The sequence below is a fragment of the Harpia harpyja genome, chromosome 9, assembly GCF_026419915.1.
Source record: "Harpia harpyja isolate bHarHar1 chromosome 9, bHarHar1 primary haplotype, whole genome shotgun sequence".
Lineage (NCBI taxonomy): Eukaryota > Metazoa > Chordata > Aves > Accipitriformes > Accipitridae > Harpia > Harpia harpyja.
The window spans coordinates 23,215,902-23,238,218 of record NC_068948.1 but is presented as its reverse complement, the minus strand read 5'-3'; the positions used below and the strand labels follow the sequence as shown (position 1 = coordinate 23,238,218).

At 46.5% G+C, this 22,317-nt stretch overlaps 1 protein-coding gene across 5 annotated transcripts in view; it reads left to right on the top strand.

Moving 5' to 3' along the window:
- EDC4 (enhancer of mRNA decapping 4) overlaps nt 1–22,249 on the top strand; it is a 37,698-nt gene extending 15,449 nt beyond the window's left edge. For 2 of the 5 annotated variants that reach the window (XM_052796180.1, XM_052796183.1), the window contains 18 exons: nt 755–827; nt 1,275–1,366; nt 2,026–2,222; nt 4,493–4,581; nt 4,812–4,880; nt 5,370–5,523; nt 6,268–6,731; nt 8,415–8,516; nt 9,515–9,667; nt 11,065–11,101; nt 12,085–12,265; nt 14,238–14,393; nt 15,127–15,242; nt 15,945–16,110; nt 17,328–17,514; nt 18,799–19,018; nt 19,766–19,929; nt 21,275–22,249. In XM_052796180.1, coding sequence (XP_052652140.1) covers nt 755–827; nt 1,275–1,366; nt 2,026–2,222; nt 4,493–4,581; nt 4,812–4,880; nt 5,370–5,523; nt 6,268–6,731; nt 8,415–8,516; nt 9,515–9,667; nt 11,065–11,101; nt 12,085–12,265; nt 14,238–14,393; nt 15,127–15,242; nt 15,945–16,110; nt 17,328–17,514; nt 18,799–19,018; nt 19,766–19,929; nt 21,275–21,467 — 2,813 coding nt within the window. In that variant the 3' untranslated portion in view covers nt 21,468–22,249. Of the gene's footprint in view, nt 1–754; nt 828–1,274; nt 1,367–2,025; nt 2,223–4,492; nt 4,582–4,811; nt 4,881–5,369; nt 5,524–6,267; nt 6,732–8,414; nt 8,517–9,514; nt 9,668–11,064; nt 11,102–12,084; nt 12,266–14,237; nt 14,394–15,126; nt 15,243–15,897; nt 16,111–17,327; nt 17,515–18,798; nt 19,019–19,765; nt 19,930–21,274 lie in introns of those variants that run through there. The other 3 variants (XM_052796182.1, XM_052796181.1, XR_008236541.1) reach the window with 3 other exon arrangements.
- Nucleotides 22,250–22,317: the final 68 nt, after the last annotated feature.

The following is a 22,317-nucleotide window of genomic DNA, read 5'->3' as shown; positions in this document are numbered from 1 at the left end:
GTGGTGTGCTTCCCTATGCCTATTATTGTACGTAATAATAGTTAATTCATGTTGTCAATATTTGTGGCATATTGCTCTGAAATGCAGACGTAGAAATGACTGATACATGTAGCAAGTCAGGAGCAGACCGGGACTGAAACTTTAGGTCCCTGATTGGTGCTCAGATAATTAGGACAATTTGCATAGGAATGCCTAATACTTTTTTTTTCAATGGGGAGTTAGGTTTATCTTTTCTACTCAGCCTCCTTAGCTTTGTTAGCAGTGAGACTGATGCAGGTGTTGGGTGAATGTTGTCAGCACTGGCTGATGGGAAGTTATTGCAGAGCTCTTCATAACTGTAGTTATTTACAGCCAGGAAGGATGGTTGAGCCCTGGTCTGAACATCTGTACAACATAAGCTAGTGTGTGTCTCTTAAAATACATCCAACCAGTCATTTCAACAGCAAGAACAAATCGCTGGCAGCTCCAGACCTCAGCTTCCTCCTCTTTACCTTTTTTTCTTTTTATCTTTTTTTTCTCTTCCTTGAGGTATATTTGGCTGGATTAGAGCAAATTTGATTGCTCTCACTTTGAAAAGTAAAGGGAGTGTAGGATATACTTTCCCTTAACAGGGTGAATCCACCTCCGAAGTGGAGAGGTGATGAAGCTGTATCGTGCTGGTTCTCTGCTGCTGGTTCATCTGCTATGGTGATTTTTTAGTACTTTGTTTGCAGTTTCCATCCAACTTCATGTTTTACTTTTGTCTTACTTCCAGAAGGTGCTCAGGGAGCTGGGGCTGTTGAATCAGCAGCAGGCGTGCTGATAAAACTCTTCTGTGTGCACACCAAGTGAGTATGTGTAGCAGCTGCCATGGGCAGCTGTCTGTGGTTGTCCTAATCCTGCACTGACCTGTAGAAATTTGATTTACCAATTCCTTTTGCTCATAACAAAAACCGCTTGAACCCATAGAAACTTGTAGCTGTGCTGTGTTCAGTATGGCCTTACCAGGAAGTAGCCCTGCATGGTGCTGTGGCAAGCTAGTATTTTTGTCACCGTGCATACGCAGTGACTTAAGAGTTGTGCTCATGTGTAAGTGCTGGGAAGCATCTCTTGAATGCTCTGGGTGCCAGAACTGGGTGACACAGCTGAGTGAGGATCAGCTTTTGCTGCTTCTGTCACAGAAGACACTGAAGCATATTCCAAGGGAATCAGTTCTATGAAGAGGAATCTTCTAAGCATTAGATTTTTCCTGGTGATTCATAAACTAATCAGAGATGCCCTTTTTCTTTTTTCAGGGCCCTACAGGATGTGCAGATTAGATTCCAGCCTCTTCATAGTCCTGACATGAGTGCATCCATGCCTTCCCATGGCTCTCATGAAGAATTTGGTGAGCATTTGTATTCAGACTATCTTCAGCATTGCTGAGCCTTTAAAGGTTGTTGATGGGGGGACAGCAGGAGGGCAGCTTTGGGTGTGTCTTTGTAATAGAATGGTGTCATTGCGTAAAGGATTCTGAATATGGACTAGCTGTGAAGCAGGCCACTTGATTAGACACTGGTGTGAGTATGGAGCAGGGGGACATGTTAGGCTAGGAGCGCTAATGCTTTGTGCATGCTTGAGTTCACCTTGTTAGGTGATTTAGCACTTGTGCCAGAAACTTGACATTTTTCTCTTGTCAGGCAGAAGAGATTAGAGTGACACCAGAGCTTTGGGAGTAGAGGGGACTGGGCTGTGAGTAGTGTGTTCTTTCAGTTCATTCACCATTCTGGGATGTGGCTGTTAAACTGGCCTTAAATTTAGGGAAGAAAGGAAGCTTGGATCTCTTATTATCAAAGCCTGATAACATCCACTCTTTAGCATATGAAGAGTAAGCATAACACAGGATTTGCCTTGCCCTAAGCTTTGACTACGGTGTTGCAGGCTTTTTGCTTGTTCTTTTTGGAATCAAGTATGGCTAGCAATGGCATAAGTTCATACTTTGTGGAATTAAAGCTTTAGCTTTTGGGGGAATTTCCTGCAAATTGATTTGTATTTCTCCCTTGGAAGCCTTTCCGGACCACATGGCTGATCTAAGTACAGAAGGGCTGGGATCTAGAAAAGGATCGGTGCATGGCTCTCAACCAGACCTGCGGCGTATTGCTGATCTGCCTGTACCAGCAGACTTCCTTTCTCTCTCAAATGATGCCAAACCTAAGCTGATGACTCCAGATGCATTCATGACACCAAGTACATCTCTTCAACAGGTAACCAGAGAGCAGCACTGTTTTGGGGTACAAGGGGTGGGTTTGGATTTTGATACTTTTGGGAACTTTTTCTAGGCAGTAATGACTCTGATAGGCTAAAGTAGCTGACTGCAGAGCACACAGGAAACTCTGTGCAGGTAACCAAGCTGAGTAAAGACATGTTGGCACATCTAAAATGCTAAGCTGGCCTAAGCTTGTGTTGCGAGTGCTGTGTTTAGCTGCAAAACTGCTGATTTGGCTGTGTTGTGTAGGAATACGGGTTTGCTAAATAACTGTACCTAAGCTGGAAGACTGCTCTTGCTGGTTTACACATGTTGTTTGGGGTTGTGATATAACTATAATGGAAGAAAATATGCCATCTCTGCACATCCTGTCTTGTGGGATCCTATGGGATGCATGTCTGAAATGATCAGGTAGGTAGATGGGACCATAACATCTTCTGCATGAGATCTGCAAATCAACGATCCAGTAGCTTGGTGGGGTTTTTTTAATCTAATACAACAGGCCTTAACTTGTACAGAAGGCAAGTCATCTGTGCTTGCACCAGGGATTTTCGGTATCAGGAAGCATGTGAAGCATTCATTGGGATTTGGTGATGTCTGCAAAGGATAGCAAAGTGTCTTGGTGAAGAGCCATAAGCAAGCATTTACTCCTCAGTGGAGCTCTAATGGAGCAGTCAGAAAATACAGAATTCCTCTTGATGTTCTGTCACATGTGCATGGCCAGCAGTGCTGTGGCACCCACCATTGGGTCCTGCTGGGCATTTCTAGACGCTGTCAGGCACTGACAGTGTGCATCTGTCTGACTCAGCGCAGGTTTCTGCTGCCCCTTGTTGTTCATGCCAACAAGCAGAAGCGCAGGAGCTTACTGTTGCTTGGCCACTCTGCATCCAAGTGTCATGTTAGTTTGTCTTAAACCCACTCAGATATTCTTGCTTTATAGCCTGCCTCTGTACTGAATTTGTACTGAATCTCTGTACTGAATTTGTGGCTGTGTAGTTTTCTCTATGTGCTTTTAGAATGGGAGTACACGTAAATTAAAAAGTATTTTTTAAAGTGCATCCTTTAAGGAGAGTGATCTGCAACTTAATTACAAGGTGTGGATTCCACTGGTGAGAAGCTGTGCTGTTTGTGTCTGCCTTCCCATGAGAAATTAACAGTCAGCAGTTATTTGCCGTGATGATACAGTTCTTACAGGCAAGAAGGAGAGTGCTTGTGAGCAGCGCTCCACATACACATCCTAAGGCAGGGCTTCTCCCTCTAAGGGAGGAACGCATGGTTGTCACCACAGCTTGAACGTGTACTGGAGGAGCCTGGATGAGGATGGACAGCAGATGGAGATGATCAGAAATGGAGATTGTGCTGAGTTAACTAATGAGAGAGAGCCACCCTGGCGACAACCTGGGGAGCAAAGAATACATTAAACTCCTCCTAAAGGTTTTTATGTTGCTGGCAAAGTTGCTGAGTGCAGAAATTAATTTTGTGCCTGAGGGTGGGTAGCCTTCCCAATGCAAAGATGTCCTAAGGGAGCAGAGAGAAGTTGTTGATGAGGTGATGGTTGCACATACTGTTTGCTGCAAGGAGCAGCTCACTCTTCAGTTTAAACAGTGTAACTGTTCAGTTTAAACCTGGCTTTTCACTGCAACCTATTTTATGGCAGGCTTTTTCCTGCTGGCACCAGCACTTAGGAGTACTGTAGGGTGGACAGAGCCTTGAGTTTAGCTCAATCTATGCTCTCTGCCATAAGCACTGTCAAGCATAAGAAGCTTGGCCACACCAGCTTTCCCAGCTGAGTACTTGTGTGTTTATGTTGGTGTTCTGTGTAGGTGTTTCTTGGTAGCCAGAAGCAGCAGTGGGGGCCAGCATATCCCCCTGTGCTCTTCACTGCTAGCCAGCTAGCTAGATGAGCAATACCTCTTCTTGTGCATTGGAGCATTCTACTTCTGCATATCAGCAGTGCAGGACCTAAAATCCGTACAGACTCTGGCCTCACTAGCGGCAACAGACCTTTACAAGAGCAGTCTAGCTCAAAGAAGAAAACGGGGATCTGGTGCGGACCCCTGCAGAATGCCACTTTATTTTGGGAGAACATATTGGGGCTTGCCTTTGACCAGCACCTGAGCACCCTAGCAGTACAACTCAACCTATTTATTTTTTTTTCTATTCCCTCTCTGCCAAAAACTCTAGGAGTTCTGAAGCCAGAGTTCTCAGGTCAAGCTCTGCTGTTGGACTCTTCTGTCACATCCTGACTGCTGTATGTTTTTCTTACAGATCGCTGTATCTCCAGGCAGCAGTGTCAGTTCCCTGACTGCAGTCACAGCCATGAGTAGCACTTCTGTCACAGATGCCTCTATGCCCAGGTAAATAGCGCATGTATTAAATAATATATCTGCAGCTGAACTGATACGGTCCTTCAGGGTGGCGCAGAGCTGTAGTGTATCTTGTAGGAGAGGAGATTGTAACCAGAGTTAGAAACTGGCCTGAGTCCCAGTGTCCCTATATGGGCAACTGTTTGCATCTCTAATGCAGCTTGGAGCATGCCTGTTGTCATCCAAGGGGCCAACAATAGTGTTTCATTTGTGCCTCCTAGGGATTCTCTTACTGCATCTCAGTTTTGTTGCTTTACATGCTTCTCCCAAAGGGCTGTCATTGTTTACAGGTAAGAGAACACTGCAGCCACCAAGGACAGGGAGATAATTGGGACTGTTAGGAAAACTTTACTAGTGTTGCAGTGGGTTGGGCTGCATAACAGGCAAAAACTTCATTTCTGTGGGCTGGGAAAAGGACAAAGACCTACCCTGTAGTGTCCTGTTTCTCCCTAAACTCTGTACAGTGTGAACAGAGTTGACCCCTCAAATTCTAAGAGATTGCAATGCCCCTCTTTTTTGTTTGTTTGGGGGTTTTTTTGTTTTGTTTTGCTTCCACCTGGTATCTCTTTGGGCTGTATGGGGACTAGGAGGTGCAGGTGCTAGTTGACAGGGGGTAGCTGACCACGGTGGAAAGACCAAGGACTTGGAGAATACTAGTGAAGTTTGGGTTGGGCTTCTTCATTGACCTGTGGAGCCCGTCGCCTCACCCCGAGTGTTTGATGCAGATCTGTATCATTAGGTTGGCCTGCTTGATTTGTTTGTGTCTCTGTTTTCTGCAGGCCGTCAGAAGACTTGACTGTGAGCCCCAAGATGCAGCTGGACACCAGCCTCACACTAAGTAGCAGTAGCAGCAGTCTCCAGACTAGTCCTAGGAGCCATTCAGTTCTTATCCCAGGCCTGCCTGACAAGCTAACAGCAAAGGCACCTGTTCCAGTAAGGCTCCAAATGCTGCTCCCTTCCTTCTCCTCATGGGCCAAGGGACCTCTCTCTACAGGCCTATACAAGCTGAAATTAGACTTACTTGAATATTAACAGGGCCAGCCTCTGCCCTTTGGAAAACACAGCTGCTGGCACAGATCTGCAGCCAGGTTTACCCGTGTTAGTGGTACTTGGCCTCATGTGAAACAGCATGTCTCTGAAAACTAGACACAGCTCTAGCTTGTGCTGTCACTATCGCAATGGTTAGACATGGTCAGCCTTTGTGTTAGGAGACAGTGCTACCTGGAAAGGTTTCTTCCTCCTTGTTGGTCTGACAGGTCTGAAACAATCATATCCTATTCCTAAATTTTTCTTTCCGGGCGTGATGTAAAATAGATTATGACCAAAGCTTGCAGTTGAAATAAGCTTTCTGTCCAGGAGATATTCAATGTTAGAACTAACTTTTTCCCTCAAAGAGAAGGGATCCTGGAGCAGAGCAGGGAGGTAGAACTGGTGTTAGATTTTCTTTTGAAAGTGTGTTCAAATTAGCATTGGCTTAAGTGTGTTGTTAGCCCACTTGAGAGTCCATTAGAAGTTTTGGGGCCCTTCTCCATCTGCTGAAGAGTGGGAGCATAGGGATCACATGAGGAAAAGATACAGTTGGCTGTTTCCAGAGGTGGTTGGTGTAAAGTACCAGGGGTTCTTGGGGTGTCTCCACTTTACCCTGAAGGCTCTTATTTGATTTTTTTTTTAATTCAGGTCACACCAGGAACCCCCTCTCTAGCACTGGAACTGCAGGAGGTGGAGCCCTTGGTGGTGCCCCAGGCTTCTCCCACCCGCGAGCGCTCGCCAGACGTCATTTCCTCTGCTTCCACAGCCATGTCTCAAGATATCCCAGAGATTGCTTCTGAAACCTTGCAACGCAGCTTTGCGGGAGCTCCGTCTGGGCTCCCTGCGGAGGTGCTGGAGCCTAGTCATCACGCAGACAGTATGGCATCCGCTGCCTCAGCCTTGCATTTGCTGTCTCCGAGGAACCGGCACAATTCAGAGCACAGCCACCACTCTTTGGACATGCCTCCAGTGGAGGTGGACAGACTGAATGCTCCATCATTGCTGGAGACTGCTTTAACTCAGGAAAATGCATCTTCTGACAGTGTTGTGAGTCAGCCATGGCCAGCAGCTCCTGACATAACCAGAGAAACCAGGAACAGCATGGCAGACAGGTAGTCACTTGGGTTTGTCTTGCTTAGGGCAGTTTTTTTGCACTTGCTAAATTGCTAGCTTGGTGAAAAGCTCTTATGTTGTGATTAAACCGGAGCCGTTCACCATCCCTCCTTTTCTTAAAGGATCTTATGATTCAACCTTCTTGTGTGCTCGGTCTGTGTATCTGTGTCCTGAAATTCCTAGGCCAGCTCTAACAACCTGTGCTCTCTAATACCCCTTGCAGCATAAAGGATCTCTGTTAAGAAGGTGAAAAGTCTACTTTATTGGCCTTCATGTTCACCTGGGAGTGGAGACTTGAGATGGGATATTTTTTTGTGTGCTCTAGAAATAAAACCAGTACAAGCTAAATTCTGCCCCAGGTGATGCATTCCTGCATGCTTTTATTGAAAGGAATCAATTAGCACATAATTGACAGATTTGATTATAGGTTAATTGTATATCTCTCTTCTAGGAGTGGCTCTGCAGCCGGCATTATAAATAAAGTACTTTAAAAGTCAGAAAATTAATGGCAATGTCTCTGTGGAGCAGGCATGCAGAATGGGGCAACATCACATACGCCTGCTTACCAGGAGCAAACTATTATACTGGAGCAGTGCTAGGATTCATCACAGAATTAGTATCTCTGTCTTGTAGTGGAACAGGAACAGTGAGATGCATCTGGCACCTCCAGAGTCTGTCTAGGCCAGGGCTGCATGCACCATGAGAGCCTGCAAACACCTTCCTTTTCAACAGAACTAGGAGGCTGAGAGTGTCAGTGTTGTCCCCCAAACTATCGAGGGCTGTTCCCTCCCATCAGAATTGCAAGAGAAAGGCTGCACCTTGTGCCTCCACACGTGAGGATGCTGCTTCAGGAAATGGTCTCAATTCTGATGGCTTTGGGAAGGGCACTGAGGCTGTGTCTCTATGTAGTGTTTTTGCTTTTGCTCATAATTTGCTATAGGAATTTGCAACTCCCCTCAATCCCACTCTGTCTTTGAATTCTTCAGGATTTCTCATATCAGAATATCAGATCAGATATCTCTGGATCCAAGAGATTTTTTTTTTTTTTTTTCACATTGCAGCTCAGTCAAGCCATCAGCCCATGTGAAAGTAACAAGTGCTCACTTCTGTCTAAAGATCTTCTTGCAAGCTGAATTCAGATAGACATAGTTTACAGCTTAGAAGCACGTGCAATTTGCTTTCAAAATCTTTGTGAAACTCAGACTGGATTCACTGTTACAATTCTGTTCTGGCTGGTAGAGCTACCCCATCAAATTCACACACTTCCTCAGACACCTGAAAGAACTGAGAAGCACTGATGGGTTTTGCCCCAGTGATCAGTATTACTTGGGGAAAAACAAACCCAAGATAATGCTATTCACTGAAGTACTCTATACTGCCCATTTTGAGTAGTGGCTTACCTGTCTTGCATGAATGTCTGTTGGGAGATTGTTCTTGGTTAGTGCCTGAAGCATAGCTGAGTTGCTTCTCCCTTCTTAAGGCTTGCAGAAAAACACATAGAGAAGTTTGAGTGTTTAGTGCCTCTAAAATACACCTGCCACTTTCTGGATCTGTGCAGATAGGTGTGGGGTTTTTGTTTGTTTTAGACGTTCTATCAGGATCTCTCATGAGAAGTAGAGTGAGCAAATATCCAAGCTGAAAGAGATTTCCATAATGGTATTTTCTTTTTTTTCCTCCCCCAGCCCAAGGGATGAGGTTGAAGAAAAGCACAAGAGCTCTTCCTATCATCGACACAGCTACCATCTGCTGCAGCATGACAGCCAGGATGCTAGTGCAGAACAAAGGTACCAGAGTGCTCAGCCCCCTCTCTCGCCCCGCATGGACTCAGTTCAGGCTGCATTCATGCTTCTGTCCCCAGCAAGCCTTCACGTGTGGGGTGAATGTCTTTGCTTTGTCTCCTGACTTAATGTGTGTATGCAGTCCAGCTTCCACAATGTTCTGATGACTTCAGCTGATCACGAGATTGGCCTCTGGGCATTGTCCAATTTATTCTCTGTAGGAAAAGGTTTGACTGGACTGCTCCTAAGAGCATGGTCCAAGCTTGGTTTAATTACCAGTGAAAACCTATTAAGGGATCAGTTTCCAGATACTGTGCCTTAGATAAGGTAGCAAGGGTATCTCAGGAGTTAGTTTCTTGCTTTTGACATATTTGCTCCCTCAGGAGCCACTCTAAAGCTCCATGGGCACATTCTGTGCACCTGGCAAGCTCAGCCCTGTTTGACAGCTGAGGGTTCATTCATAATCCACACTTAAATTCAGACTGAAACGTGCAGCCTGTATTGGATGGCTGGTCAGTAATGGAAACACTCCAAAGTACTGAGGATCACATACTTCCTGAGCTCAACCTGATTCTCCTCTGTTCCCGCAATACTTGCTGCGTTAAGTGCTTTCTGTCTGTAAAGCTGTTAAGGACATGCTGTGCTTGGGTTCCCTGCTGGGTCAGTGTCACATTTGAGGGCTTATATGCTAGTGTGTATATGCAGCAAGAACAGGCATCATTCTGCCACACTGCCTGAACCACAGTTGTCCCTAATGCAGAGACCCTTCAAGTCTTGTTACGCAGCGCTCGAGCTCAACCTGAGCATACCTGGATCAAAATGGAGCAGCATGTGCTGAGCTCTGTAGAGGTCTCTCTGTTAAAGATCGACGTGGCAGGTGTCCTTAGCTGCATGACTCTGGCCATGTGTGGATGAAAAGCAGAGTGTGAATCCCCTCCCCTTAGTGAAGGCTAATGCTGTCCAGTATTGCAAGTGATGTCCTCTCCCCTGCTGTTCCTTCATAGTGACCATGATGATGAAGTTGCAAGCTTGGCTTCTACATCAGGTGGATTTGGTGCCAAAGCGTCTACGCAGAGGCTGCCTGTGAAGGACTGGAAAGCCAAGGCATCCCCCCGGGCTTCCCCAAAGCTAAAGCGGAAGGGCAAGAAAGATGACGGGTACGCTGGGCTTGCCAGAATGCAGGTGGCTGTGGGGCCAGCTGGGCAGGGCCACAGTCTGGTATAGCCATTCACAGTGAGACTAGGGTCTGAGGCTGGGCAGTGGCCAAGTGCTCCCAGCCCTCACCCCATTTTGCAAATGGCAGTAACCCCGCAGAAAGTGTTGCTGGTTACTCAAGACACTGACTGCCACTGAGGGGTGTGGGAGTAGGTTCTGCACTACCTTTCCAGCTGGGACTCAAAATCCAGAATATAGCCTGGGCTTCAGAAGAATGTGTGGGAGGTAAATTGCATGTTGTGGGGGGACACTGGATCCATTTACTGGTTTCAGTGAAGGCTTGATTGGAACTGTGACACTGTGAGTGTAGCTTAATGTGGCCTCCACTTCTGGTTGGCTTTTGAATGCTGGCACAGTGCCCTTGTTCAACAATATCTTTCATTTGTTACCTGCTTGCTGCTTTTGTGTGTTTCTAAACATGCCCATATGAATGTCTTGTAAGTGAAAATTGATGACTGGAAAGGTCTGCCCATGGCAAATTAGATCAGCCTATCTGCATTAACGTGAGGAGAGCAGCACAGCTTCTGCACGGGGCGCTCTCCTTTTCTTGTGTTCCCATAGCTCTGTGATTTGGATCTCTGGCTGTGCAGATTACAACAAAGATGGGCTATGGCATTACGTTTCTGGCTGTGGTCCTGTACTGTGACACCCAGAAGCTCTTAGCCTCAGAAATGCCTTTCTTTTTTCCTGCCTTAGTCCTTTTAAAGTTGCTGAATGGATGCTGTCTGGGAATAACAAATGCTTACTTTCCTTCTGGTAGTGTTTGAATATTCATAGATTTGTGACTTTGATGGAGACATGCAATACTAGTGCATCAGTTTGGTGTTATTTTCTATTCTGCTGTATGTGCTGGAGTGCCTCACTAGTTTCTTCACCTTGAGAGCTGGAATCGTTCCAGATGATTTGAAGCTCATTAATTCTATATTTAACAAATGGCTACTTGGTTTTTCTTTGTAAAATATCAAGAGACCTTCAAAAGCTGTTTGGCAAAGCCTTCCCTGTCTTTGAATTTGGACAAAACTGAACAATCAGTGTGCATTGTTCTTTGTAACAGTCCTCATTAAGACTTGGTTCAAATTTCCTCCCTGCAAAGGGATCAGTCTGTAAGGACCTTCAGGGCCTGTGGATGGTGCAAATGATGGAGTCAGTGCTGTAAGGACTGGGATTTCATCACCTTCCCATTGCTCTTTGTGTTATACTAGGCAAAACAGAAGTATGAGCTGGAGTGTAAAATCTAAAGCAACTGTAAAATGTGTCATCTGTTTTGGCAGAAGGCTTGGATAATAAGAGTAGTTAATGGACATAACTGGATTACTACTTTTTCTCTTTTCATTTCCAGGGATGTGAACCAGTCGCCAAGATCATCTAATAACCAGGTGAGTCAGAGTTGCTCTGCAGTCCGTCCCAAGGGCATGATGCTTCAGCTCTATTTGCTGTCTTACTAAAGACCTGAGAGAAGGTTCATCCCAGTTCCTTGAAGTACTGTAGGCCCCTGCTGTGCCTGAGCAGGCTGAGATGGGGCTGCGCTTGGACTTGGCATTGCGCTGTTCTCTGACTTGCACAGCAGAGAAGGAGCTACTCCAGACTGATGGCTTCCTTCTCACCTTTGCATATCAATGTGCATTTCTGTGTTCTCACAAACTCTATATCATCTAAGATGCTACCACTCATTTCCTCTTCCCTGCTGAGCCGACTCACATGCTTCAGCAGCAGGATAAGCTGTTCCCAGCAAAGAGTCACAGTGGGACTGGCCTGTTGGAATTTCTTATCCCTGTTGATAGTACCTTCATATCTGGCAGAAAATGCTCTCAGCTGAGTTGTGTACACTTTTTAAACTGCCCATAATGTGTATTCCTCCTTTAGATATTTTGAGCAGGTCAAGAGACAATGAACTATAGATGTATATTTCTCCAGTTGTTCGGTTATTCGTAAGTGAAAGAGCTGAAAAAGTGCTCTGGGAAACCTCCTTCTTACTCTACTGATTGCACAGCTCTTTTCATAAGCGTTTGAGGTCATTATTTACATTCAGAGGCGTAAACACTCTGAGTAACCAAAAGTGAATAGGATCTGTTTTCTTCTGTTTTCTTTTAGATGCCAGAGCTTTGAAGAGAGTCTTGAATCTAAACAGTTGAGGATATTTTAAGCAACCATTTATGAATTCCATGTGGGAACTTCATATACTTTTATCAGTTTATTTCTTGGGACAAAAGTCTTAGAAATAGGCATTGAGCTGGCCCTGTTTTTCTGCTTTGCATGTTATACTTCAGTCCTAGGCACAGGGGCTGACATAATACCTAGCAGCAAGCTTGACTGACCTCTGGTCCTGTTAGAAATGAATGTTTGTCCTCTCCATGCATAGGTGACACCAGAGTTCCAGGATGAGCTGATGTGCATATTGAGGAGCCAACAGCGGGAGCTCTCTGAGCTGCGTCAGAACCAGATGGAGCTGCTACAGAGACTCACAGATCACCTTGATGCCATTCAGAGTTCCCTTATGGGTCACATGGAGAGGGTGATTGACTCCCAGCAGGAGCAGGAGCGTATCCTTGTTTGCAAATGCTGTGTGGCAGTTAGGGAGGGGAAGGCTGCAAGGCAGACTAGAGACATGAGGAAGGCTAAGAAAGTTCAAGGATCTTGGTAGTGTGGGCCGTAGGTGCAGTAGAATTGCCTGGCTGCAGTATAACTAGTTTAGTTCCTCTCAGTCCCTTTCTAAGGGCAAGAAACTCAGAAATAGGATGGAGAAGAACTGATGCTTTCTCTGTGCCACTGAATCTTCTAGTTACCCGTTAAGACCGTAAGTGCTGCAATGCTGGAGTAGACTAGAGGTGCACCTAATGCATTATCCTATGTCAGGCAGTGGCCAGTTGCACAGGAGTAATTATAGGATGATCCTTTCCTCCTTAAGGCAAGTCAGTACTTGCACCAGAAATCATATCTGACTGCCATACTGCATAGCTGAATATAGAATTATCTTGTCTCTACCCATATATACATCTGGTGGTCCACAGGTCCCTTATGCGTTGTCTGAAAAGTACTTTCCTTTGGTATTTTCAAACCTGGTATCCAATTATTTTTATTGTAGTGTGAGTAGTCAGTTCCTGCACATCTTTTGTTGCACTGAATTTGGTCATGTTCCCCAAACTGAGCAGCTCTAGCCTGTTTTCATGTCTGAAACCACTCTTAACTTCTATGATATGACAAGGATTTCTGTTTTCTCTATTAATTAGTCTTGGATTTTCCTTTTTGACCGTCAGACTGATATTTTCAAAGGTAATTCAGATAACTTTCTACTGAAGTTCACAGTCTAGAGCTATACTGTAATATTAGAATATTTTTTACCTATCTGCACAACTTCATATCTGCACTGAATTTTGTTAGCAGCTGAATTGTCCTTTCACTGTTTGTTTTGTTGGGTGTTTTTTGTTTGTTTCTGGTTTTGTTTTTTAAGATGCACATGCATCTCAGTGTGTTGGTTTCTTCAGAGAACTTGGTTGCTTCATGAGGTATGACTAGCTTTTATTAAGCCTGGGTTTGCTCCCATGCACTATATCACTTATGTCCACCAATTCCATCCTGTAGAAACTACCATTCTGCTTTTTATGGATATTGGGCTTCTTGGTTTCTGTAGTGGTTTTGGCTGGGATGGAGTTAATTTTCTTCATAGCAGCTGGTATGGTGGTATGTTTTGGATTTGTGACCAAAACAATGTTGATAACACACTGATGTTTTTGCTACTGCTAAACCCTGTCAAGGCTGCCTCGTAGCAGCTGCTTGCTGAAATAAACTGCTTCTTGTGCTGCTCCACCAGTGAGCAGGCTGGGGGTGGACAAGAAGTAGGGAGGGGACACAGCTGGGACAGCTGACCCCAACTGACCAAAGGGATGTCCCATACCGTATGACGTTGTGCTCAGAGGAAAAGCTGGGGGAAAGGAGGAGGAAGAGGGGATGTTCAGAATGATGATGTTCATCTTCCCAAGTCCTTGTTACGCGTGACGGAGCCCTGCTTTCCTGAGGATTGCTGAACACCTGCCTGCCAATGGGAAGCAGTAAATTAATTCCTTGTTTTGCTTGGCTCGCATGTGCAGCTTTTGCTTTACCTGTCAAACTGTCTTTATCTCAACCTGTGAGCTTTCTCACTTCTACCTTTCCTGTTCTCTCCCCCATCCCGATGCAGAGGAGTGAGCGAGCAGCTGTGTGGGGCTGAGCTGCCTATGGGGGCAGCCAAGTTAACCCACAATATATAGGGAATGGTGGTGTTGAGCTTCTTTTAGCTGTTTGGCTTTTCTACCACACCTTCCAGAGCTCTTCTCTCATGCTGATCCTTTGTTTAAGAGCATCCTGTTGTTTACAGGAACACATCAGCCATGTTATTAGACCCCTCTTTCACCAGAGCTGCAAATTTGCTCTCACTGAGTCTCTGAAAGCAAGAGTAATGTCCATCTTTGTGGACAGGAGTGTTGAGGGTAATGAGGAAATCTGTTGTTCGTGCTCCTTAACATGCATTCTCATTAGAGAGAAGACTAGACCGAGCGCTGACGGAAGGACAGCAGCGCAATGGGCAGCTCCAGGAGCATCTGACTCAGCAGCTCTCTCAGTCCCTTTCTACTGCTGTGTGTAACCGTCTGGAGAGGACCATTCGTGAGGAGATGAAGAAGACCGTACCCCAGTGTGAGTGTTGCTGCCTAGGTTTTGAAGGTGGATCCCTGCGGTTAGCCCCATAGGGATTGAAAGTATGCTGCGTAAAAGTGCTGGCACTATATGAAGTAGGAGTTATGTTATGTGAAGACTAGTCATTGCACTTTAAACTGGTGCAGGCCCCACTGTAATCTGAGAAGAGGAGTTGTGGTTTGGAAGGAGTATGAGGCTCCCAGAGGGGATGCCTTTCCAGAGAGCGTGGTCAGACCTTCCATTATAATTCATAAAGTTTCTGGAGTCTGTTTGGTGGAGGAAGGCAAAAGAGGCTAGTGAGTTTGGAAATGCTGAGACTTGACTAGAGCAAACTTAAACTTGTCTTTGCCCTTCCTTGATGCACTTACACCATCCATGTAAGGAAATGTTCAAAGAAATGCTGGCGGGAAACCCTTCTGCAGCCATTAGTGTCCACTACTCTGCTTGAAGCAGGGCTACCCACTATTCTAGATCTGCTGTGACTTTGTCGGGGGAAGTCTTGAAAACCTTCAAGGCTGGAGATGCAACAGCCTCTCTGCTGACTTCCAGAGCTGTGCCACCTTCCTAGCAAAAAGTTTCTCCTAATGTCCAACCCCATCATTGCCAGGGCTTGTTATCATTGCCTCTCACTGTGTCGTATCCAAGAAGAGTTTGACTCCGTTTTCTTTTTCGAGTTTTGAAGTATGACTCTAGGCTTAAAGCTGCAACTTTGATGTGTTTGTGTTATGCCTAGGCGTTTCCAAGAGCATGGACCCTATCACTGGCCAGCTAAGTAACACTATTGCCACTAAGCTCACTGCTGTTGAGGGGACACTGAAAGAGAGTATCACCAAGCTAGTGAAATCAAAGGTAAGGAAAACCAGACTGTAGCTTCTTTTGGGGACATTGAGTTGTCACCTGCCTGGGTAGTGATTCCTCATACCTCTTCCCCTCACCGTTATCTCCAGGTAAGGTCAGTTTAGCTGCCAGTGGTCAAAGCTCTTTCCTGGTCTCATCCGGAGAGTGAGCTTGTTGTGTACTCCCCTGCCCACTTTGCCTCATTAGCCCTTTCTTTCATTTACCAAGTTGTTCATTTTCTATTAAAGCAGAGAATTCTCACTACAGCAGTGTTTTTAGGCCCATCTCAATCAGCCAGGTGGTGAAAGCCAGTCAAAACTGGCTCTTCTGCTCTCTGCTCTGTTCTCCATTTCTACATTATTTAGGGAGCAGAAGCTTGCTACTTACCTTGGCAGGGAGTGGTAGATTGTGGGAGGGAAGCAGGGGAAGGGGAAAGGAGCCATGCCTGACTGTGCCACCTTCCCTTGCTCTACAGCTGCACTACAGGGAAATCATGATGTTCTTGGGCAGCCCCTCAGCAAGTGGATGCTTTGCCTGCTGTAGTCATGGTGCAGCCTGGTCAGTAGAAAGAGCTGAGGGAATACACGCTTCTGACACTGGGCTGTCCTTATCTCGTGTGGGTGTGTTGCAGGGACCTACAGGGTTTGTTCATGTCTTTGTTCTGCAGCAGGCTGTTTTTAATTTTCTGGAATCTCTTCCGTGTGTGCTTGTAAGAACCTTACAGATACCGTCGTGAGGGCAACGGCCGATACTTTGCAGGGGCCAATTCAGTCAGCTTACAGGGAAGCATTTCAGAGTGTTGTGTTGCCAGCCTTCGAGAAAAGCTGCCAGTCCATGTTCCAGCAAATCAATGACACCTTCAAGCAGGGCACACAGGAATGTGAGTAGGTTTTCTTCTCTGAGTTTTCTCTGCACAGCGTATTTGCATTAGTGGCTGACAACAAGTTGGCCTTATGTCTTTGCCTTTCAGAGTGTCACTGGTAACTGTTTAACCTCTTACCCCATCTGCGTGCTCCACTTCACACTTGGGAAATGGAAGGAGAAGTGAGGAGGTTTTTGTGGGTGGTGCTATAAGAAGAGAGATTCACCTCTGGTCTTTGTAGCCCATGCTGCGAAACACTTGGCCTCATTCTGTGAATCTGTGACTTCATCTATCGAGTACTAAAACCCAGCTGTAGGATTACCCTATCCTGACATCAGGAAGATGACAGATGGAGAGAGTTGCAGGTCTGCAGCTAGGTCCTCATCTCAGAGGCATAATAGATTGGGGAAGATTTAGAGAAGGGTATGGGGATGATCAGAAGTTAAAAAGTGGCTGAACAGAGTGTAGGCATGGTCAGGCTGGAAAAAAGAAAAGTATGCCCTTAAGTAAGGAAAATTGTACACTGACGCACTGGAGATCTTTCCTGTTTGCAAGCTTGGGATCCAGTTCCTTGGCCTTCTGGGAGGCCAGGCAGCTATTATGCTGTAGAGCTGGTTCCTGAGGGGGCCTGAAGTTGGCTAGTGCTAGCACAGCAACTTCTGTCATCCATAGATCTGCAGAGTGTCTCCAGCTACTGTTTAGTCTGCACCCATCCTCTTCCTCACAAGTCTCCCACAAGTACATAGAGCTTACATTCTTCTCCCTTTTGATCAGACCAGTTCATAAAATATTTTAAAATACAGCTTTTTGATCTCTGCAGACGTGATTTTTTTTTTTTTTTGTCAGAAATGTTCCTCCTCTTTCTTCATTGGCATTGAACTCCACCACTAATGCAGATCACAACTCATGCTCTGTATGAAATAAAATACCCTCACTCCCACCTTTATCTTACCCTGAACAAACAGTGCCTGTAAAGGTCTATTGCAAGAGAACTCATGGCTTTGTTGCTGTATCATGTAATCCTGCATGGTGGGGAGTCTGGAAGCAGGGTTTCTGGGTTAGTGTAACGCAGCCCAAAACAAGGCTTGTGCGTTCTCTCCTCTCTCCTGTGCTTGTGCACTCGCTCAGTAATTGTTTCTGCTGGGGAATGTTTAGAGTCTGGCAGCTGGTTTTCTGCCCTGACCGTCACCACAGGTACCAATGGCACAAACATTCTTCCTCTCTGCTTGTTGCAGATATCCAGCAGCTTGAGACTCACTTGAAGAACAAGAAGGTACGAGAACAGGAGGCCCGGGACCCGCTGCTGAATCAGCTTCGACAGCTCATCAGCACCTTCCAGAGCACCACCGAGCAGCTGGCTTCCACTGTCACAGCCAGCATCCATGCTGAGGTGCAGCATCAGCTGCATATTATCGTGGGCAAGTAAGTTGGCAGCTGGGCTTGTGGAGAGAGATGTCAGTGAGAGGTACACATGCGCATAACAAAAACCTCTCCCTGCTAGCTGTGGAACAAGCCATTTGCTACTGTAGGGCTGCTGGTTGGCTCTGTGCACAGTATGACAAAGCATGTGGGCTGGTGTAACTGTTGCCCTATAGGGCACAAAACGAAGACCACAGGTTTCTAACGACTAACTGTATCACTGCTGCATCTGGGAGCCCAGGGCCTGCTTTTCACAGGGTCCCGTGTGCATGCTGGAGGACAGGAGGACCTAAGGCAGCCCAAAAGTACACTCAATTCTGACTAGCCTTCCTGTTCTGAAATGTTCTTCTGGTCTTTTGAAGGATTTTCATCTTAACTCTGTGTCCTCAGGCATACCAACAGTTTCTGCACGCTACTCTGTCCTCCCAGCTGCTCTGCAGCAATTTGTGCTTGGCCATCCTAGTTGCAATATGTGATCCTGGTGGTGCCTTTAGCACATTCATGCCTTGAAGCTGGGGGCAGGTTGCCAGACATTAAGACTGGCCAGTGGTCACCTGCAGGGCAGAATGCCCCTGTCTATGTTAAGCCACTAGAACATATGTCAGAGCGCATTCGGGTCTTTGCAGACCAGACTTGCCAGGAAGGCTACCAGACTAAATTCTGATTTTGTTATATGGGCTGTTCTTGCTCCCAGGGAAGTCCTGCTATTCTACCTGTGGCAGAGCAGATTTGATGCTTTTGTACCCTTTGTAAGAGGGGAGAATCCAGCCCTTGGGGGTAAAGGTGTAACACACAGCAGCAGAGCCTGCGCTGTGAACTGGTCTTCTGTGGACAAGTCCCAGGCTCAGTGAAGGTGTGTTCCCATTCTAAAGGTGTCATCTGCAGGCTGGGAAACTGCATCTAACAGATCAGATGTAGAAAGCTGGGCCCATTCGGGGATGAACCTACAGCTTAGCAGCCTTGCTTGTAAGCCAGAGACATTAAAGATTTAAAACGCTATATAATGAGAGACTTAGTTCCCTGAAACATCACTTTCCCGCACAGAATCCCAGCATCTTCTGCATGCACCTTGGGACATTGTGTTGTTGGCCACAGAGCTACCTTGCGCAGCATGTTTCCAATGCCTGTGCCTCAGAGCAACTTGTATTAACCCTTTGGGAGTCATGCTACAATAAGCAAGCAAGGCTCTGCTTTCTCTCTAGCACAAGCTTTGTGCAATGGAGTCCCTCAGCTCTTCATTTTCAGAGATGCCTGTTTGGTTTTTGTTTTGGGGTTTTTTTTTTTTAGCATGCAGGAGTCTATTTTGGCCCAGGTGCAGAGAGTCATTAAAGGCGAAGTGAGCCTGGCTATGAAGGAGCAGCAAGCAGCTGTCACCTCGAGTATTGTCCAGGCAATGCGCTCGGCGGCTGGGACTCCAATCCCCTCTGCTCACTTGGATTTCCAGTCTCAGCAAACTCACATCCTTCAGCTACTCCAGCAGGGACACCTCAACCAAGCTTTCCAGCAGGTACCTAGGCTTCCTGGCAGTGGGCATCGCTGCTTGTTGGGGGATGCATTGGGGGGAAAAAGGGCTCCCTGAGGTCAGGACATAATCCCACAACAACTTATACAGGAGTTGACTGAAAAGACCTGTGGCAGCAGACTGCTTGAGGGGTGGAGCTGTGCTGTCAAGCAGGTTTAGCCAGAGCAGTGCAAGTTCCATGGTTTGATGGCAGTTAAGTTCCTTCTTCCGTGCCCATGCCCTGTCAGGACAGTGACAGCGCTCCAGTAAGCCAGAGTGTTTTGCCATCAGTGGTGGCACGTGGTGCACCCCTGAAGAGCAACAGCTTCATAAGCCTCTCCAGGCAGATCTACCAGGTGGGGCCTGACCTTGCCTTTGCCTTTGAATATGTAGGCAGATCCGTTTGAGCTGCTGCAGGCTAACTGCTCTGGGAATAATAGCAATGCTGCGCTGGCGGGCTGGCAGGGGATGCAAACATGGTCCTGCTACATGCTGCTAACTGTAACTTTGCTCCCCTCTGTCTGGTTGTGGTCTGTTTTGCTTAGAACAGACACAGATGTCCTCTGAGTACAGACTGAAAGCCTGAACATGGTCCTCCTTACATGTACATCAGGGTTTGCAGAGTATTCTACTCCCAGAGGAGGCTGGCAAGCCATTGAGCTGCTCCAAGGCAGAGGGCTGCCTTGTGCTCTGTCCTGTGTCCCTCACCTGCCCGTTGTTTCCTCTGGATTTCTAGCTGTGTCTTCTTTGCAGGCTCTTACAGCAGCTGATCTCAACCTGGTTCTCTATGTCTGTGAGACTGTGGATACTCAGCAAGTATTTGGACAGCATCCGTGCCCGCTGTCCCAGCCGGTGCTGCTCTCTCTCATTCAGCAGCTCTCCTCGGATTTGGGTACTCGTACAGAACTGAAGTTGAAGTGAGTAAGATCAGAGCACCAGATCTGAACCTATGCAGACCTGTTCCTGGCTCTGGCTTTAAATTCACTTCCTGGAAGGTGGTGCTTTGACGAAGGTTGGAGCTTCTGTAGCCTGTTCCTGGCATGTGAACAACTGGTAGTGACTTGGAAAAAGATGTAGGCATTGCCATGGAAAGCTTTGCTCCCCAGAGGTAGTAGCAGGAGGGATACCAAGCTGTAGGTGCTGTTACCTCCTGGATTGTAGTCTGTAAATATTTGCTGTCTGTGCAGTGATCTCCTTTAACCAAGGAGCAATTCCCATGTGGAGGGAAAAGGAGGGATAGTGCTATGTTTCCTGGACAGCTCAATATCCAGAGCAGCTTTGCTCTGTCCTCAATTCTTAACCCATCGCTGGACTTTCTGTTGGCAGTTTCTCATCATGACTGCCAGACAGGTTCAGTGGGAGGTAGCAGCAGGAGCTACTGGAAGTAATGTCTGTTAGATGTTCTAAGCAAAGCTCGTGTGACAAAATAGTGACTGTGCTGATACTTGCCACGAACATTTTGAGTGAGTCAAAACCCTGTTGCCTGCCCTAAAAAACTAACTCGATAAGGTACCAGCAGGTTTTGGCCATGGCTTGTATGGAAAATGGCTTAAATGGAGTTTTTAACTCAAGTTAACAATAGGGATAAAGCAAGCTAGGAAAACTGAAAAAGAGCTTCAAGTTACAGATGAGCTGGTAATCAGAGTTAAAGTTGCTGCTGTTAAGTTCAGGCTGGTCTGTTAATGAAAACCTTTTCCAGTGACCACATTGCCTTACTCTCAGGCTACGGTTTGAAAGTTTATGGCTCATCTGAATTTCGGAATGGCTTGTTGGTAAAATTCTTGCTCTTCCCTCAACCCTTCCTGGATAGACATATTGAAAGAAGACCTTAAATATATCCCTACATGAAATCAGCCTCACTGCTGAGGATTTTTACTGTCTAGTAAGTGACTAATTCTGCTTATGCTAAAAAGGCATCAAAGAAAATATCTACAGAGCTGTGACCAGGCATGGCCTGTGGCCAAGTGCCACCTGCACCACTGCAGGGAGTTCTAGCTTGCTGTTGTGCCTGCTTTGGTTCAGGCAGCCAGGTTGTGTTGCACGTACTGCGGGCTGGAAGCTGTAGGCTGCCCTTACATGTTGAAGAAGGGATAGGTGGACTCTGCTGTGAGTCAGTAACATTTATGTTCTGACGGCTGAACATACCGCACTGAATTTGGTGGGTGGGGGGAGCAGCATTGCTCATCTTCAGTGCTAAAATGAACTGAATCGGATTGGAATTGCATGTCGAGTTTGGTTCTAACCCTGGTCTCTCCCCTTCAGTTACTTGGAGGAAGCGGTGATGCACCTGGACCACAGTGACCCCATCACCCGAGACCACATGGGGTCAGTCATGAACCAGGTGCGGCAGAAGCTCTTCCAGTTCCTCCAGGTGGAACCCCACAACACACTGAGCAAGCCTGCTCGTCGCCTCATGATCATGCTCCAGGGCCTGGTCACCCCTGGCATGACCTAGGAGGACCTGGCTACCTTGTGGGCTGCTCCATGGAAGCCCACCCAGCAGATCCAGTAGTTACTAACCACGTATGGCTTGTGTTAAGAGCTCTTGCCAGGAAGTCTATCAACATGTGTGTGATGTCTCTAAGGCAAACGCCTTCTGTGTATAGTCCCAAATAGTCACTGAACGCTCACTTGGCTTATTTTTCCTAAATAGGAAATTTTCCTAGCCTCTTTTTGAGAGAGTTAAGTCTCTTCTTCACCTGCCCATCCGTCCCTGAGGCCTGGCTGGCAGACCAAGTTGCATTCAGCAGAAGCCAGTGGATTTCTTACCCCTTTAGTTTGGAGTCTGGTGCTGTGAGCAGAGGAGAAGGGAGGTTTGCGCTGAGCCCCAAGCAAGGGGGCTGCAGCGCACATGTGCTCCTCATTGACTAGAAACTAGTACTGATATCTTAGTCAAGGACTCAAACTCCTCCTCCCTGCTGGGGTGAGTAGCTGGGAGGATATGAGCTGAGCAGGAAGGGGGGTTTATTTAACTCCAGATGCCCACTGCCCCTGTAGTGGGGTGCCCAGCCCATCCTAGGTGGTGCAGGCAGATTTGGGCAGGGGGACTGTGCGTGCATGCCTCTGGAGTGACCCGAGGAGGTGCTCTGGGTCAGGATGGTCAGGCAGTGGCAAGCTGCGCGTGAGCCCTTGGGGGCCATCACTTCTGTTGTGTATCAGAGCATGTTCATGGTTCAGACATTAGTTTTGATTTTACACCAGGGTTTTTCTTTTTATCTAAATTTTGATTTCTTTTTTTTTTTTTTGAAATAACATTAAGAACAATTCAATAAACAACTTTTTGAGAAAAAAAAAAAAAGTGGGGA